The sequence below is a fragment of the Centroberyx affinis genome, unplaced genomic scaffold, assembly GCF_046629955.1.
Source record: "Centroberyx affinis isolate AG114_WGS23_722 - 3 ecotype Tasmania unplaced genomic scaffold, CSIRO-AGI_Caff_v1 ptg000266l_1, whole genome shotgun sequence".
In the NCBI taxonomy this organism is placed as follows: Eukaryota; Metazoa; Chordata; class Actinopteri; order Beryciformes; family Berycidae; genus Centroberyx; species Centroberyx affinis.
This window is the reverse complement of record NW_027278947.1, coordinates 465,803-483,864: the sequence shown is the minus strand read 5'-3', so window position 1 is coordinate 483,864 and position 18,062 is coordinate 465,803. Positions and strand designations below refer to the sequence as shown.

The window sequence follows — 18,062 nt, the reverse complement described above, 5'->3', positions numbered from 1 at the left end:
GTCCACAGCCTCCAGTGTCATTGGTGAATGACCGAAGATGTCGCATAGCAGGTTGTTTGCCAGGCTGCTTTGTAAGTATTTGAACTAATTCCTAAAATTATTTATAATTTTTTTCTGACAGTTTAGTTTGTGCCACAGAAACGCACTCCTGGGCACGGTTGTGCACACTGGACGAGCTCTGTAGGCCACAAAGTCTTGCCATGGTCTGCAAACCTTGCTGTGTCTATCTGTCAGTTAGCTAGCATGCTAGGTGTCCTGCCAACATTCTTTCTGGTGGAACTCGGCTAGTTAGCCAGCTAGCTAGCTTCACATTAACGATAGACAGTAACCTAACTTTAGCCTCGTCCCAGGCCAGAGCAAGTGTTGAACTTTGACCTCCTATGTCCTTTTGACTTAATGTAATATATCCACTATTTTGTACGATTAGTGCGAACATTTTAGTTGTTTTGTCTGAGTAATGTTTAGTCTTCATTTAGCGTTGTCTAGGGAGCAGCTGCATGCTTGCTGCCCGGTGATTAGATTTGACAGCTGAGCCAGACAAATTGTTTTGTTGGTCACATTGGTTTACATGGTGCTGTTTTGACAAGGTATTTGCAAGGGCAGTCACTGACCGATCAATTGGCGTCAGTGGAGTTTAAAAACTGTCAGCAACTTTCTTAGGATATTGAGCTGAATAGGGCTCGTGAACTTAGCTATAGTGTCACTGATGAGTTGTTTGAATGAGGCACTGTGAAGAGACCAAAGTTCAGCCACTGAGACGAGTACTGCTGGTTGCTCCCATTAAACATGTTGTCTTCCAACTCAAGTGCTGTTATGTAATATGTCTGTAAAACAAGCGAAAACTACACATTTTGGTGACAAACTACACACCTCTTGCTACACATTATGATCGTTTGAGCATCTCTGGGTTTATATGAGGTGAATTAAAAACGTTTTAAGACCTTTTTAATGCCAGTTCAAATAAAATGTAACACCACTGTCATCCCCAAATAAGCCTGAAGAGTAAAAAAAACAAACAAACAAAAAATAAAAAGTATACATCTGCACAACCAGGGTAATTTCTCACTATAAACTAACTAATGTGTAGGAACAGCTAAATTTTTAAGACCTATGAAACCTTATTTAAGACTCAAAGACAACATTTTACCATATATTGGAGACTGCAGTTTTTCATTGTGATGTTCTACATGGTGCAGCGTGTTGCTAGTTTTACCTGTAAGGCAAGGCATGGTCTTGTCAGTTGTCTTTTTGTCATTTTCTGCCTTAATTGGAAATCCAGCGTGCTGCCACACAGCAGTCTTAAAACTTGACAGTGCGTCTTCAATTTCAGTTTCACTTGAGTCCATCTTGTCACCTGCTGCGTCTTCACAGTAGTTCAGCTGGGCTCACTGGAAGTGTGATGACCCAAGCTACAACTTGCTAGCCATACACTCTCTAACCCTAACAATGCAAAAGAGAAAAACATTCTGAATGTCATTTTGTATACATTATACAGCAGCTGAAATCATGAAAAATGTTTCAACTCCACAGTGCATATCGTCAAACTTTTGTATCTTTGTTGTCATTTGTAATTTTTTGTCGCAAGCTTTCGTCACATCCCTGGAAATCATTTAACTACAGTCACTTCTAGAGGGTTTGATTAGACTTACTGTGTTCTCTGAAGTGTTAAATTTGCCACTGATGTGCCAACTGACTGTGGTTGACACCATGTCAGCTAAAGCAGCTAACTCTTTTAATTGCAAAATCTAACCTCTATTCATTTCTATTGTGCAAATTAGCTACACAGAGCTAAGCACATGGTCACAGTTACAGTAGAAAGCCGGAGAGAGGCTAAAATGGTTCTTCAGTAACAAATAAAAGATAAAGCAGAGGGACTGTTGCCAAAACACTGGTAGTGATCAAAGTCTAAAGAATAATTTTCTCTGAGGAAAGCTGAATAGACAGTCCTGATTTTCAACTTTTGGCAATTTGCAATGGTATAAAAAGGAACATTATGAGGTTGTCCATTATTGAAAACTAATGTAATCAGCTTTTTGTTGAGGGCCCTTGACCTCCAAACCGTGTATTATTTTTGGATAACAGCACACCTTGATGTACCCCTTACATAATGCGTACAGTGATTTTGTTACGTGCATGTTACAGTGCAGTCTGTGTCCCCAGACATTTGCCCTTTCTCTGTCAACAAGTGGATAGAAAGGTTTCATCCTTTGTATATGACTTTGGTGGTTTATTGATATTTGGAGAAATGTCAGCCAAAATCTCATTGTGTTGCCCTTTTCTCTTTTTTTGTTTCAGTGCAGCAGAGTGGAGTCAGGCACTGCTATACAGCTTCAAGGAAGAACCTGTACATCGACAAGAACACCAAGGTCATCTGCCAAGGTTTCACAGGGAAACAGGTTCGCATAGACAACTTTTGATGTTTCACACCATCAACACAGTTTTTTTTTGTTTGTTTTGTTTTATTCTTCCTCCCCAGTCACGCAGTCAGAGCAGCTTATTGTACTCTTGTTGTGACACCAGCGTATTTCCTTGCTACTTGCACACACCCCAAACCCTCGCTTCTCTGTACATCTAAGCACACAGTGCATCTATGCCCTGTGTGACTAACGGGACTGGAGAGGCAGCGTTATTTATGATTACCATCAGTTTTTACTTCACTTTCAAATTTGGTTTCCATTTTAGTGTACTTCCAAGTTATTTTTAGGTGTTTTAGTTTAGTTCTTAATTTTCATAAATGATCAGTTTTAGCTTTTTATTTTAGTGAAAAGTTTAGTATTTCATCAGGCATGCACTGGTATTACATGCTTTGTGTACGTGCTGGAAATTGTCCTTGGATGGGAATATTAGTTATCTATATATTGATAATGTATTGTTGTTGTAGCTATAGTTGGTCTGGGTCCATTCAATAAAATATATTTTTTTCTATATATGCCAATAATGAAAATAACTAAAACTGAAAATAATTCAGCTTTGTTTTTCTTCTGTTTTAGTTCCTGAGGCAGAATATTTAAGTTGCAGTTTTTACTTTGACTTTACTCTTGGTTTTAGTCAATTATAATAACTTTGTGTGGCGGGTGATTATTAATCACCCAGATTGTTTTTCAAGAGCATGAAAGATTGCAGGTGATTGTCTTTGAACCACGTCCAGTCAAGAAGAATAAAAATATTGGCAACTGTGTTCAGCAAGCTAGAAACTTTGACTTTACAGATTTATACCCCTCCTCTATCCTTATGCACATTTCATTTTTCATCTTCCCCTTTCTCTTCAACATAATAAAGGGTTGTTAAATATAGTTCTAATGAACACTCGGGGTAATTAGAAAAGGATGAGTAATGAAGCGAGTGCTATCGAGTGCACATTGACTTGTCTTTCTGGCTTGATAAGCAAACCATTTTTCAAATTTATTGTCCCAACATTAGCGAGAATAGTGTCTGGCAAAAAGAGCAAAGTTAGCAGGGCAAAGGAATACTGCATAGAAATGATAGAATATTACAATTGGGGGGTGAAAAATGCTGATTCATAGTTTCTAATTCCTCTTAACAGCGCCAGTTATCATTTTTACATTAGGGTCATTTGCACTTGTTGTAGTCATGACCTTTGAGTACTTGATGTACATTGTTTCAACATCTTCTGTAATTATTAACTCTCGCTGATAGGATTTCCTTAGCTGAAAATCAATTATAGAACACCTTGATGAACTAATTTTCTCAGAAAGTTATTTTACAAGATTTACAAGATTTCACTCGCACAGTTTTACCTCCCAAAAATACATTCCATTCCCATAGTGTTATCGTAACTTTACCTGGTTCACTCTGGTTTTAAATAGGCCATAATGGTGACATTTGTACCAAATACAGAACAAAACACTATCAACAGCAAATACCAACAGTTGGTGCTGAAATTACCAACACCAGTATTTTGTATTAACTTATAAAATCAGTACAGTCCTTCATATAGTATACTGGCCTAACTGTGGTTAGCCTATTAAATTTCACTTGTGCTTACTGGCACACTGACTCTTGAGGACTTTCCTTTCTGGAAAGTACAGTATACACCCAATGTGCTTTAGAACGAGTGGAAACAAAAAGTGGACAGCTCATGATAGTACCGACATTTGAAATAATAAGGCCATATCATGTGTTGACTATATTTATTCTTTATTCTGGATTTCTCTAGGTGTCAGGAGCTATATTTCCACTCAACCTTTAAAAGAATTTTAAGCAAACTTCTGAAATGTCACAAAATTCACATGCAAATTAGGTGTGTTTCCATCAGCTAGGTTGAAGCGAATAAATGGGCTTCCTGAATGTCGGGTGGAAAAAAAGAATCCACCAACTATGGCAATGCAACCGTGACGATCGCCTTATAGCCTACATGGGAGCAACAGCTTGTAAGACATTTCTGGGAGATATGTTACAGTCTGTCTTTGAGAATATCCAAAGCCACTTTTGAATTTTTGAATCATTGTGCAAGGAGATTGAACTAAGCTTATGTCATTATTTATTTGACAAGTGCATTTCCATCGCTGTTCATTACATATTTTGTCAACGAGAAACCTTTCCTCCCCAAGCGAGTGTAAAAACCTTTTTGCAATATTTGCCCTTTCCATTTAGCTTTTGTAATTTGATGCATCATAATTTACATAAAAATACTTGGATGGGAACCCAGTTTATGCCAGTTCTCTGGCTATCCCTTTGGCAGACATCACTCCGCACAAGTGATTAATCCTGGATGGCAGCATATCTCCTCCTTCCTCTCTACTGTCTGTAATGATATCTCAAGGTTGACGCTGCAAGTGTGGCTGCAACCCACTCCATTACACACACAAACACACACACACACACACACACACACACACACACACACACACACACACACACACACACTCTGACTCTTCTGTCTTTCTAGGGGACGTTCCACAGTCAGCAGTCAATTGACTATGGCTCCCAGTTGGTCGGAGGTGTTTCCCCAGGTAAGGGGGGCAAGACGCACCTCGGCCTGCCAGTCTTCAATTCTGTCAAGGAGGTACGTTTGCCCCCATACTTGTCTGTGGTTTTTCCTTTGAAGTTCCTTGATATCTGAAGTAGCTCATGTGGAGTTTGAAAGCAGAGTTTTGGAAAAGTGTATTAAAAAAAAATCTTTAGAATAAATCTGACAAATTTGCAGCAAATAGACCCTGACGGACTATGAAGCTTTACAAATGATTTTTTTTTAAAGAAACATTAGGTGGCACTATTTCATAACTTTAGAATTTCCGTTTTAATGCACCTCCCCTGCCTTCACTCTTTGCTCCAGGCGAGGGAGGGCACCGGGGCACATGCCACGGTGATTTATGTGCCCCCTCCATTTGCGGCAGCAGCCATCATCGAGGCCATTGACGCAGAGATGCCCCTGGTGGTGTGCATCACCGAGGGCATCCCTCAGCAGGACATGGTGCGAGTCAAACATAAGCTGCTGCGCCAGGGCACCACCCGCCTCATAGGCCCCAACTGCCCAGGAGTCATCAACGTAAGAGCACACACACACACAGCCTTGACTGGAGTGAGTGAGTGTGGGACTGTATGAGTCTTGTGACAACCAAAATTTTGACTTTACAAGGTACCAATACCAGGCATCGAAATAGACAACTGAAGGTGCTTTTTAGGGGAGGAGAGGGATGGTGTTGGATGGAGGACTGAAAGCAGAAATTTCCTCTCCGAATCCAGGGATAATTTGCGGACTTAACATGCTAATATACTGTTACCTCCTTAGAATAATAAATGAGAATGGAGCACAGTCATAGTCAAACCTAAAAGGAGTATGATTTTCTCTTAGTGTTGTAAAATATGCAATCTGTGGTATTGGTAACAGTAGGTTCGATATCAAACTGGCACTGTAACTATTTTTGGTATCTGTCTGGATTTTAAGGTATTGCAAAGTTTGGATTTTTTAAGTTTTCTTCTTGCTTATGAGAATTTGTACTGAGGCAATACATTGACTGTGTTTGGATTTATTTAAGACGAGCTGAGGGCATATAAAAAAAGTTAAATTATAATTTATTCTATTCTATGTAATGAAATATGTTTTCAGTCAGTAAAGAAACCTATCAAACTGGTAATGAATTTGTTCTGGAACTAGTATCAGTAACATAACAGTGATATTCAGCAGTAGTAGTAAAGTATATATGTATGCGTCTGAGTGTAATAATGCCTCCATTTCAATTAAATTTTGAAATGTTTTATTTGCAGCCTGGAGAATGCAAGATTGGGATCATGCCAGGCCACATTCACAAGAAAGGAAGAATTGGTATGATTACCTAAACTGTTCATGAAATGTATTAAATTATAAATTATAGCCTAGTCAGAATTATATTGTTTCAGGTTGGAGTCTCTTTTTTTAAATTTTACTTACTACTACAAAACAGAAGTTCTGTATTGACTTGTATGTTTCAGTAGAGAATACTCGCTGACTGACAGCTTACATGTGTGTATCTACAAACAGAACGTCAATTGCTGGCTCAAAGTTCTCCAGTAAGTGTCCCAGTCTGTGAATGACTTCAGTGTGTGATGGAATAGAAAGAAATGAAAGCACAACTAAGCTTCACTAGCGCACAAAGAGTAGCAGTCCTGGCAAGGTTTTCCTCTTATGTGCCTATTCAAGATGAAGCTACTTTTATTGTAGATGAAGCCGACACCATTGATGGCTCCTCACAGTTTTTCTTCTCCCAGACAGCAGACGGCTCGATTAGCTGTGTGTGCTGCTGCTCGTCCGTGGACATTTGCAAACAGTCTGTTTTATAGTCAAATCAACTGACATCACTTCCACTGTATAGACAGAGCAACTGGTATAGAGCTGCTCTATGGTGCAGTAATCCCTTTTGCTTTTGCTGGCATGCTGAACTGAAGGCAAAGACCAGAATATAAATTCTTTTGAAATGCAGCAGCAGTTCTTTTCCTTCTGTCACCCCTCTCATATGTTATAGGCCTGGTATGTGATCGGAGCAGTATTTTAATAGTAAGGTTAATAGTTAAGGTTTATTTGTTGTTTTTCCAAATATGACATAATAAAATTATCCTTGCTTATTATTTTAGGCATTGTGTCTAGATCGGGTACCCTGACATATGAAGCTGTGCACCAAACTACTCAAGTCGGCCTGGGCCAATCACTCTGCATTGGTAAGCTACCGGTGACCTGTGTCATACTGAATATGAATTAAAATATGTGCTGTTTGGTGGAGCTGGAAGGTACCAAATTTATGATTGGACCATAACAAATTGGAAAAAGTCGTGCTTTGGTGGATGTTTGCTGATAAGCAAGGGAACATTAAACTGCCAGATTTCAAAATGGTGTCTGACATGACATTTTTTCCCATACAGAGATAAAGGGAGATTAGCATGTATCTGGTCTACGGGCAAATACACCGTTAAACAAAGTGTTGTTCATTTTAAGGTGAATGAAAAATCTTGTTCCCATGACCTCAATTCCTTTTAACACTGTTGATTTCTATATTTTGCTTGAATATTTGAATATTTATTGCTGATAATGTTATGATGATCAGACCACTAGACGCAAGAGGAGCTGGCACTCAACAATGGAAGAAAACACTTGTCAAACTGAGATATTGGAATATAAAATGATGTTTATTCTACATCCAAAAAATACCATGTCTTGTTCTCAGATCAAATAATGCAGACATTGCAAAATGTTTTCCAGCTACCCCATCATCAGTACAAAATATCCATTGTGCTGTTTTGATCATCAGACCACACCGTACATACAAGCTTCACCTGCTTCTTATTCTACTCACAGGCTGAAGAGTCACCTGAATATCAAATAAATACAGGAATTATCCTTTGAGAGTCTTGAATTGGGCACCACAAGTGTTTGCTTTGTCTTGGCCAGGTATTGGTGGTGATCCATTCAACGGCACAAACTTCATCGATTGTCTGGAGGTGTTCCTGCAGGATCCCAAGACAGACGGCATCATCCTTATCGGAGAAATTGGTGGCAACGCAGAGGAGAATGCAGCAGATTACCTCAAACAGCACAACTCTGTAAGGGTATACACACACAGGATCCCCCATTATTCTCACTTCAGTCTCCTTATAATATGCTATGCTACAGCTGCAGCCAAACGTATTTGTTCAGATTAAAAACAAATGGATCGCTCTCTGAATTAGCTATTAGTCATGCCCTTTCAAATCTATCAGCTCTAGTGAACGCTGCAAACCATCATACAGCGAGGACAAGGTAGTACAACTGAGTATCCTTTCATTGTGATTATAGCCCCAGGCTTTCGCTCCGGTTGTGTATGTGTGTTGTTTGAGAAAGACAGAGAGATGGGATGAAGTTGTGATTCACAGGGCATGTTCCAGAGATTTACAGTTTACCACCATCACTTTTGCGATGCAGACACGTGACGGGTGTGAGGGTGAGGGTGGCTTATGTAGCTAAGTGGCTAAGAACTTTCAAGTGACGTTCTTCACTTCAGTGGGCCTGTACTCGGGATTTTGCTAGTCGCAGATGACTTTTACTCTCTGTTAATTTTGCTGCGCGTGTGTGTTTGTTTTTGTGTGTGTGAGAGAGAGTGTGTGTTTAAGGTGCTGTGGAGCTGAGAAATGGATTTGATTTGCTTTCGGCTGCCCTAATGCATGCAAATCTCCCCCTGGCGTCTCAGGAGAATAACTTCTCTCACTCAACGTATAAAGTACAAACACCCCCACCTAATCACCCAGAGTGTTGACAACTAGGGACCATTCAAATGAAACACTAACATGCATGAAAAAGCCCAGCAGAGCGTGGGAGTGAGCAGCAGATCTCCCACTGAAAGTCGATTGTGTAGAACATTGTACACAAAATGGTTTAGTTAGACCTTTTTAAGTGGTCGACAATAGCACAAAGAAAGCTAAAAACGAAGGTATTGTTTTGTGAAGACATCATTTTACTTTGGTGCAAACTGCAGTCTTCTTTAATTTGAATACATTTATATTCAAATCATCAATACAGTAACCTAGGGCAGGTCCCATGTGTGAATGTGAGGAACCGTATGAATGTGAAGCAGGTTGTTGCTGGCAAAGAGAAAGTGTGCTCAGTCAGCTTTCCTCAAAAAAATAAAGGTAAAATAAATAACTACAGCTGCAAGTGGCCATTAGCAAGGTCCAAGCCAGTGGGGCAAATGATTTGACAGTGAGAATATAAGCTTGATTCATCATTTTGGAAAAGTTCTACATCTCAGCAATAGAACATTTCAGTGAAAGTCCTATAACTGCAGGCAAAATGGTGCCTGACATATTGCCATTTGAAAAATTGCCAATTTGTCCTGATGTTTGAAATATTCAGCATTATTAAATGTGGTCTGACACATTTTTGGGCCCTTTGCAAACAGGTATGTGAAGTTTGGAAGGTTAGGCATTAAACATTTAGGAAATCTGACTCCTTTCCTATTTGTATCTTTGTCGTCAACTTCTTTTGTGTGTCAAGGCCAAATGGTTACAAGTATCAACATTCTGTGATACGAAGATGATATAGGCAGCTGAAATATGCTGTGTGTAACATTTGGTCGAGATAAAATAAGTTTTTTTTAAATAGTTGCTATTGCAAGGCTGGCCTGAAAAAAACGAATGTGGAATGAACCATTTAGGAATTGTGCCTTACTTCCTGTTTGCGTGTCTTTGCCGTCAACTTCATTTGTGCACCACGGGCAAACCGTTGTGATTTTCTTATCTCTGGGTAATAGCTGAAATCTAAGAAGTCTATATATGCTGTGCCTTAAAAAAATGTTGGATCAACTCTGCTTGAGCCAAGGAATCTGAAGAGAGAAAAATATGATTCTAGACCTTATGGTTCAGGAGTTATTGGCCAAAAACGTAAAGTTTCCTGTTATAGTGCCACCATGTAGCCGATCGGTGAAAAATCCTGACAAAAACAATAGGGTTTCAGCCGTATGGGATTGGACCCCGTAAGAAAACATTTTAGTGTAGGCCTAGACTGGGTGCTAGATTTCTCTCACTCTGTTTTGATAGAATGGGGAAGTTTAACAGGTTTGCCTGCTAAAAAGACGGAAAAGCCTATTAATGAGCCTTTTTATGAGATCTCTAGCACATTGATTTGTTGTAAAGATGAACTTTTGTAAACACATTATCTTTTAAATGAGTCCCCAGCGCAGCACCTTGAGCACGCTAGAGAAATCAATCAAAATGTCCCGCACCCATGTACAATGAAACATTTTACAGTGCATTTAGAGGATGAATAGGAAAAAAATGATCTTGAGCTGTTTTGATCACAAATCAAAACCTCCCTTGAGTTTTTTGGTGTGTGTCATCAAAGTCATCTTTCATTTCACGGGGTCTTTAAGAAGATGCATATCACAATAACTTGACAAATCCTGCCCTACTGGACAGATTATATATACTGTAGAATGCACAGTGTGAAAGACACTTTACACCAAAAGGCACAACTTTTCCACTTAATGTCAAGAAGTATCGATCCCATTATGAATTTAACAAATTCATCTATGGACATTGGAATTCTGTAAAATTCAATAAGTAGCTTTATATTTTCCACCAGGTTCCGCTGTCAGATTTTATGGTGGAGGGAATATTTCAAGGTTCAGTCTTTGCATCAGTGTCTTGAAAGCTTGCCAACATAACTTGGTCTCATATGTCACCTATATCAAAGGTCTGCCTATCATTTCTGGAGACTCACAGTCTTCTGTAGCTTTCTGAAGTCAGAAATAAGTTTTATATGGAAAGACTGTATTACAATTTGCTTCATGCATTTAAAGTAGGTTGGAGTATTTGGCACCTAAGCTACCGTGAAGGTTTACTGAAATTTTTCCATTTCAACCTCATGACATTTAGCCCAGGCTCTCTCCATTGAGCTGAGCTAAGCCCTTGTAATTCAGTGGAAACAAACACTGAAAACTAACACAGATTGTAGTCTGGGGAGACTTGGGTTAGAAGAAGTACGTGTTGGTGTGCTCCATGTGTATGCACACATGCCAGCTTTATTAATAAGTACCTGTCGTGTGTATAGGGGCTTATAATTGTCTCAGCTTGGCATCTTAATCTTACAACTATAATGCCTCACCCTGGAGCAGGCTGTGTTTTGTTTTAGAGCTAAGGCCTCCTCCAGTCCTGTTGGCACACAGAGAAGTGGGGGAAACCACCCTGTATGGTCTCATAATTAAAGCAGTATATCTCAGCTGCTAACAGTGGAAGACAAAAGACAGGAAAAAGGAATGGTAATATGACTCCCTTCCCTTTATGCGCTGTTGGTACTTAGTATCCAGGGAGGCAGGGATTAATAGAGTAATTAAACCCCATTCTGTTTAGGTAGATTTAAGACTTGATTCACACTAGGGCGGTTCATTTACTCAAAACGTGGATGACTTCAGAATACGAAAGATGAGATGGAGCTGGGGTTTGGTGCTGCTTCATTTGGTGGGTGCATTTTCACTGGATGTAACAGTGGCATGTCATATATTTAGAGCACCTTGAAGTGAAATGCCTTTTCTTCTTTCTTCATCTCTCTACTCTTAATTTAATTTCCCTGTTCACTGTTCAAGTGTTAATATGGCTCATTAGCAGTGTATTGCTAGCCAAGGCCTTTTCAGTTTGCCCTGGCAGATGAGCATTTTGATAGTTCTTAAACAATTATCCAAAGTCATTGCCAATTTATATTAGCGGCTGCCATCTCGTTCCTGCCAGCGTCAGGTTTGAATTTGGAATTAAGATGGCAGCAGAGGTATATGGGCCTTTTTAAAGGATCTCGCCACGTTCCTTGGGTTGTTGAACACATCACATCTTAACCCTCCGATAACAGTCTGCCAGACGAGGTACTGGCCCCCTTGAACGCCAAGCGTGTGTGTGTGTGTCCTCTACAATTATGCTGTTATTGCTAAGTATGAAATATTAGCTATTGCATACACGCACACGCACACTCCCTCCGTCCCACTAGCTGGCTTACTTCAGATTATGATGTTATTGCTGAAGATGAAATATTAGCTCTCTTCACCTTGGAAATGATCTCAACTGTTGAATGTAACTATCCATCAGTGAGCAAGCAGCACAGACAGGCGCTGAGCTAATCAGTGCCTGCATGACTAATTACCATCTCAGAAATGAGATGATATGAAATGGCAGGAGCCTGAGACCCTATCTGGTCACACACCCACCCATGCAATTAAATGGCTTGATTGACCCTTTGTTTTAATAATGCAGGCTGAGACAGAGATAACTGGTCAGACAAGCCTTTTATCTGGGGGGTTTGGTAATGGGAGGACATGGAATGTTTTATTTCTAATGAATGTGTAGAATGCAGGTGCAGGAAAAAATAAAATAAATGTTTCTCTATTTTTGTCCCTTCCTTGCATCCTTTTTATTGCTTTGCCAACATTGCTCCCACATTCTCACATGTTCTTCTGATCTCATTCTCCTGTTCTGTCCCTTGCACCCAATTTCACTTCTCATGTTTTTGCTTTACCTTTCTCTCCCTCCTTGCTGCTGTGCTCAGGGTGCCAAGGCCAAGCCTGTGGTGTCCTTCATTGCGGGGTTAACTGCTCCTCCTGGCCGTAGGATGGGCCATGCCGGTGCCATCATCGCCGGTGGAAAGGGCGGAGCCAAAGAGAAGATTGCAGCCCTCCAGTCGGCTGGGGTTGTGGTCAGCATGTCCCCTGCACAGCTAGGCAGCACTATATTCAAGGTGAGGCCTTTCTCCAGAACACTGAGATAATGTCATATGCAATAGCCAGTATTCTTATGCAAAACATACAAGAAAGAAATATTGGGGTGTGCAGGACCATACATTTTCAAGTTTATAGATTTATCAAAGATTTATCTTGAAATTAATTATGGTGAGTTATAGCATTATTATTTGACAGTGTATTTATAATCCAGTTTCAGCAAGAATATCCATAGTTATCTTTAGAGGCGTCTGCATTATTCAAATGTCATACATCTGCGTTTGGCATCCCCACTATTACATGCGCATGCACTTTTGAAAATGCCAAGGGACAAGGTAACATTCTCTAAATCAGTGGTTTCCGGTCCTGGTCCTCAGGATCCAGAGCCCTGCTGGATTTTATTCTAGCCATCTAATCAGGAGCTATTTTACACCTGGGACACCAGGCGAATGCAATTAACTACCTCGTAGGATAGAAAACCAGCAGTACTCTGGGTCCTGAGGACCAGGATTGAAAACCACTGCTCTAAATAATGTTTCTTCTGCGTAAAATATAATTCAAAATGTGATGTTCAAATGTTCCTCTCACTTTTAACAGGAAACATAGCAGAGGCTTTGCAGAGTTAATTTTCCTCCTATCCATCAGGCTTCTCCACTCTGTCCAATGTTAATTCTCTTCCCTCCCTCATCCATCAATCTCCTCCAATCTTTGTCCCTGTCTGCATTCCTGTTCTTGCCTGTAGCTTCAGTCATTTTCTCAAACAATCTTTCAATGGTTGCTGCCAAATTAAAATGCAACAAAACACGGGGTACACACCAGGTAATTTGACACTTCAAAACAGGAAAAACTGACTTTCAAATGAGGCATAACCAAATAAAAAAACTTTAGGGACCCACATTTTGCTCAAAACGTTTGCTTTAGTGGTGAAAATTATAAAAAAGTGATTTACTTGATCTTTAAAAATCTTACAGTTTTTTTATTACAGTGGCCTGTAATTTGGACAAATTCTAATATCACCTTTTCACAATAAAGACTGTAAACTGGCTAATTAGAGCAGAGATCCAACAGAAACGTCTAGTGAAGAGGTAATGTCACAATGCAAAATACTGTAATGGCAATATTGCTTTGTCATTTGGTTATACTGCTTTTTTTGGCTTGAGAACAAAATGTCTTGCGACGCCGGCCACTGAATCGCAGCACCGTCCTCCTTCACTGAGCAGCTGAAAATGACGAGTAAGTTTACTGGGCACCGGAATTCATTTTTGCTGGGAAATAGCAAGGTTGAAATTGAACTTTTAATACACGATAAAGAAAGGCAACAGAGAAGGGCAGAAATTAATAAACGTTTGTTGACAGTGGCTGAGCTGGCGCCACTGCCTCTTTATTTCAATTTATCACTAGGGAAGCACTTTTAACAAGATATATAAAAAGTGAAAGCATGTATTACACCCATTCATCATCTTATACTTTCATTACCAGTGCTGGCACAACTGCACACAGATATAGATTCACACGCATTTTTTTCCAAAGTTTAATTTATAATCATTGCGCGTAATGATGAAAAACGTGTTCTCTGGTTGTTAATTTTGCAGCCCATTGTGTTCATACATCTCTGTTAATCTCATTGACCACTCTAATCGAAGTACTAACACATAAGAGAAGCAAGTAAACATAATGCTTTGTTAGTGTGGGCAGCATGATAACCTGCATATAGAGCTCAACACAACATGCCATAAATATAAAGCAGTAAAAGGTGTGTATCCACCATGGTGCAAACATGCATTAACATATTTTATCAGAGTTAATGAATGACAAATATAGCTACAGTATATGATTTTTGTTACAATCATTATGAAATTGTGTGCAGGCAAAATGAACTTTGTGTGTACAACGTAGAGCCTATCAACTTCCCCAACTGGCCATAAACAGTGGTTGATGTGCCATTATTTTCTCATTTTACACATGATTTCTCTCTCAATGCATTCATTCTTGATAAGAAAAGCAAAAAAAAGCAAGTTCATGCATCGCCAACTGTGTATTTATTTTGAATCAAGGAAAAGAGGGTATTATTTTGAGGCATTACTAGTAAAATGAAATGTCTGATGACAAGCAGTAATAATGCTGGAAGTTCTGAGTTGTACATCGTTGAGATGAACACATTGCTGAAGATGCTATTGTCTTCTCAGTTACATCAGCACATCATTGCACAGCAACATAATTCATCGTAATAACTACAGATACACACTGCCCATTCTGCTATATGCAGGGTACAGCTAACTGGCATTGCTACCACTCTCCCTGTAAACATTACAACATTTTCAGATTTTACCATTTTACAATTTGTTGAAAACAAAATAGCAAATAATAATATGCAGGCTAACAAAAAGACAAAATAGTTGCTTGGATTTGATTCAGACGACCTATACATTACAATTTTGGATGGAAATCTTGAGCTTTTCCTACTTTGCACTTCTTTATGCATTTCTATTTCAGAAACGCATAAATTACCAAATATGATCACTAATTCACATTTTCATATTTCTTTCTTTTTTTTAATTAAAATACAGGCAAAATGGCATACATGGAATGCAAATACAACATGTAATACTTCTTTCCAATGTCATTCCTGGTGCAAGGACAAGATACCAAACGACAACATATTGATCTAACTAGGACTTAATAAATATGCAAGGTAGACAAATTATCAAGTCAAGTTTAATTATATAGCCCTTCATCACAAAGCATGTCTCTGTGGACTTTACAGAGAATGAGAGTACCTAGCTCTAACTAATCAATCAGTCACAAACCAAGATGATGCAATACAGTATTCAAACAAAATAAAACAAGGAAACCAAACAAAGCCCAAGAGACAAAAATTATGACCTATAACTTTAATGAACTTGTTTATAAGATATTTAGAAGATATCTATAATTAGGTGTACAGAAAACATAACTTTTATATAAACCTTGCTGTAAGAGCCTTCTTTTTTGCTTCTTGTCTTTCCTTTGCATTTGGCAATACTATATAATCATAATACAACTCTGAATTACTTATCGCTCACAGTGAAGCTTGCATACACACGAGTACATGTTCATGCAAGTGTGTGGGCAGATGGAGGTAAACGCATTTAAACCTCAGTTTGTTTTTGTTTGTTCAATAAATCCCCCAACTCAAAAGCTGAGAGTGGTGTACACGATACCTCTGGTGTGCGCACTCCTCGTACATCTGGCCCCAGCTCTGTAGAAGTTATCATTATTGCTAGCTTGTAAATGGTTTCATTTTCTTTCACCCTGTCTTTTTCACTTTCCCAAATTTCAATTCACACGAGTATTTTCAACCACCCTTTTGAGTGGCACCCTCTATTTTCCTCATTTTATTCCCCCCTCTTCCTCTTGACTTGTGTTGTCAAGCCCTCTCCATCTCAGGCTTCTCTCCTGCCCTCTTCTATATTTGGCTCTTGACTCTGTCTCACACAAAATGTCTCTTTTTTTTTCCTCTGTCACAAACACCCCTGCACTTACCTAGGCTCTATGATTCGTCTCTTGTACCCTTGAGTTACTGTCTGCTCTCTTAGATCATAAAAGCATATGCCTGCATATGTCATGCGCACCCTCTTCCTCCTTTTCTCTTGTCACTCATCCCGTCGCATTACTCCCTCCTTTCGTCCTCTCCTCTCATTTTCTCCATGCTTTTCTGTTTCATCTGGGGTGAATTGATAGATATATGCCCGCTTTGCCCCTAGACACTGGATCCTGTGCCACACCCCCCTTTACCCCACTGCTTCTCATCTGTCAAGAGAATGCCAGTGGACAAGGGGACAGCCATGTTGCACCCGCTCCCACCCATCCACCCATCCACCCATCCACCCACCCACCCACCCAAACGTCTCCTCTTTCATTCTGTCTTTCTCATAAAGTCAAGGGTAGAGAGACTGGTGTTGCCTCCTAAGTGTTTCAGATATCTTACAGCGGTGGTGCAGACTAGAAACATGAGCGCATTTTCCCCTCAAGGTGGCAGTAGGCCTCCAGGCACCCACAAGTCATTTAGCATGGGCCAACATGTGCATAAGTATGTGTGTGTTCTGTAGACCTGATAAATGACATTTGCATAAAGGTTTTTTTTTTCCTGCGGAATGGGAATTCTTTGGGGAACGACATATTCTATCATCCTGCGGTTTGTTTGATATTTTGCAAATTGAATATGTAAATAGCTACATCCTCTTTAATGGCTAACATAATGCAATCATTTGTTGTCACATGGTTGGACTCTTTACTGATACACACAGTAACTATAACCTAACCTAAATTCTAATTATCCCTTCCAACCAGGAGGTGTGTCTGCGGCACGTGAAGCTCATATATACTTGTCAGAATTTGAAAAGTGGATTAAAATTAGATTTGGGGACGTGTGCTCTTCATCGATCACAGCAAATTAAGCTGTTTTAGTGCTGGGAACAACATAAACTTACTGACACATACATGCGACAGGATTTGCCTCCCCAGGAAAAAACAAAAAACAAAAAAAACAGCCATCAGGAAATCCAAGCACTAGCTACCTCTGTTTCTCCTCAACAGCAGATCTGATGCTCAAGATCAAAATAAGCTGTGCGAATTCTCCATGAATAAATCATCCTCTTATGTCTCTCTCACTTTATTTCACTCGTTATTTCTTTCTCTCTTTCTGTTGTCCATCTCCGTAGGAGTTTGAGAAGAGGAAGATGTTGTAAATTGTGCAAGAAGGCATCGGACCTTCACCCTCCCGCCCCAAATTGAGATGAACAGGCTGATTCTTGAGGTGGCTATGCCCTACAGTGTCTATGAACCCTGTTAAGTTCAACTACCATACGCACATGCAGTGTTTATATTGTAATTTCTCTTTCTGCTATGAACTTGTACCTTACACACAGAGAATAAATAATACTGTCTTAATGGTATCCTATAACTCATTGTACACAGTGTAAAAGCTTATATAGTAGAAGTTGTGTTATTTTTTTTTTTCTCCGTACAATGTCTTTTTAGTCAACAGCTGGAGGAGAGATGCCATGGTAACCTTGGTGATCTGTTTCTTTCTATTATACTCCTACTGTAAGACGTATTCCATCACTCATTTTCACTGGCTGTCCACCTGAATAAGAAATATTTCTCAAATCATTTTTTTCTGCTGTGTTGTGCTTATACTTTCACATGGCATGTTTGAGATCCACACATTCTGGATGTAGTCTCCTTATAGAATGAGCCTGTCTGGTAAGTCTGAATTCCTTGTCTTCGCCTTTTGAGGCATACAAAAGGAGTTTAGAATTTGACATAATATGCAACGGAACAAGTGGTATCACATGTTGAATGGGCACAGTCCATGTTTAATCTAACCCATTCATTCAGTATGGAGCATGAGCATACCAA

The 18,062-nt window shown here is 39.5% G+C and overlaps 1 protein-coding gene across 1 annotated transcript; it reads left to right on the top strand.

Moving 5' to 3' along the window:
- Positions 1-17,813, top strand: suclg1 (succinate-CoA ligase GDP/ADP-forming subunit alph). The gene is made up of 9 exons (XM_071546766.1): positions 1-71; positions 2,296-2,396; positions 4,910-5,026; positions 5,297-5,509; positions 6,229-6,286; positions 7,072-7,155; positions 7,883-8,034; positions 12,494-12,682; positions 17,363-17,813. The coding sequence occupies exons 1-9, from the start codon at positions 38-40 to the stop codon at positions 17,387-17,389; spliced, it is 975 nt and encodes a 324-aa protein (XP_071402867.1). The 5' UTR covers positions 1-37; the 3' UTR covers positions 17,390-17,813.
- The last annotated feature ends 249 nt before the right edge of the window (positions 17,814-18,062 follow it).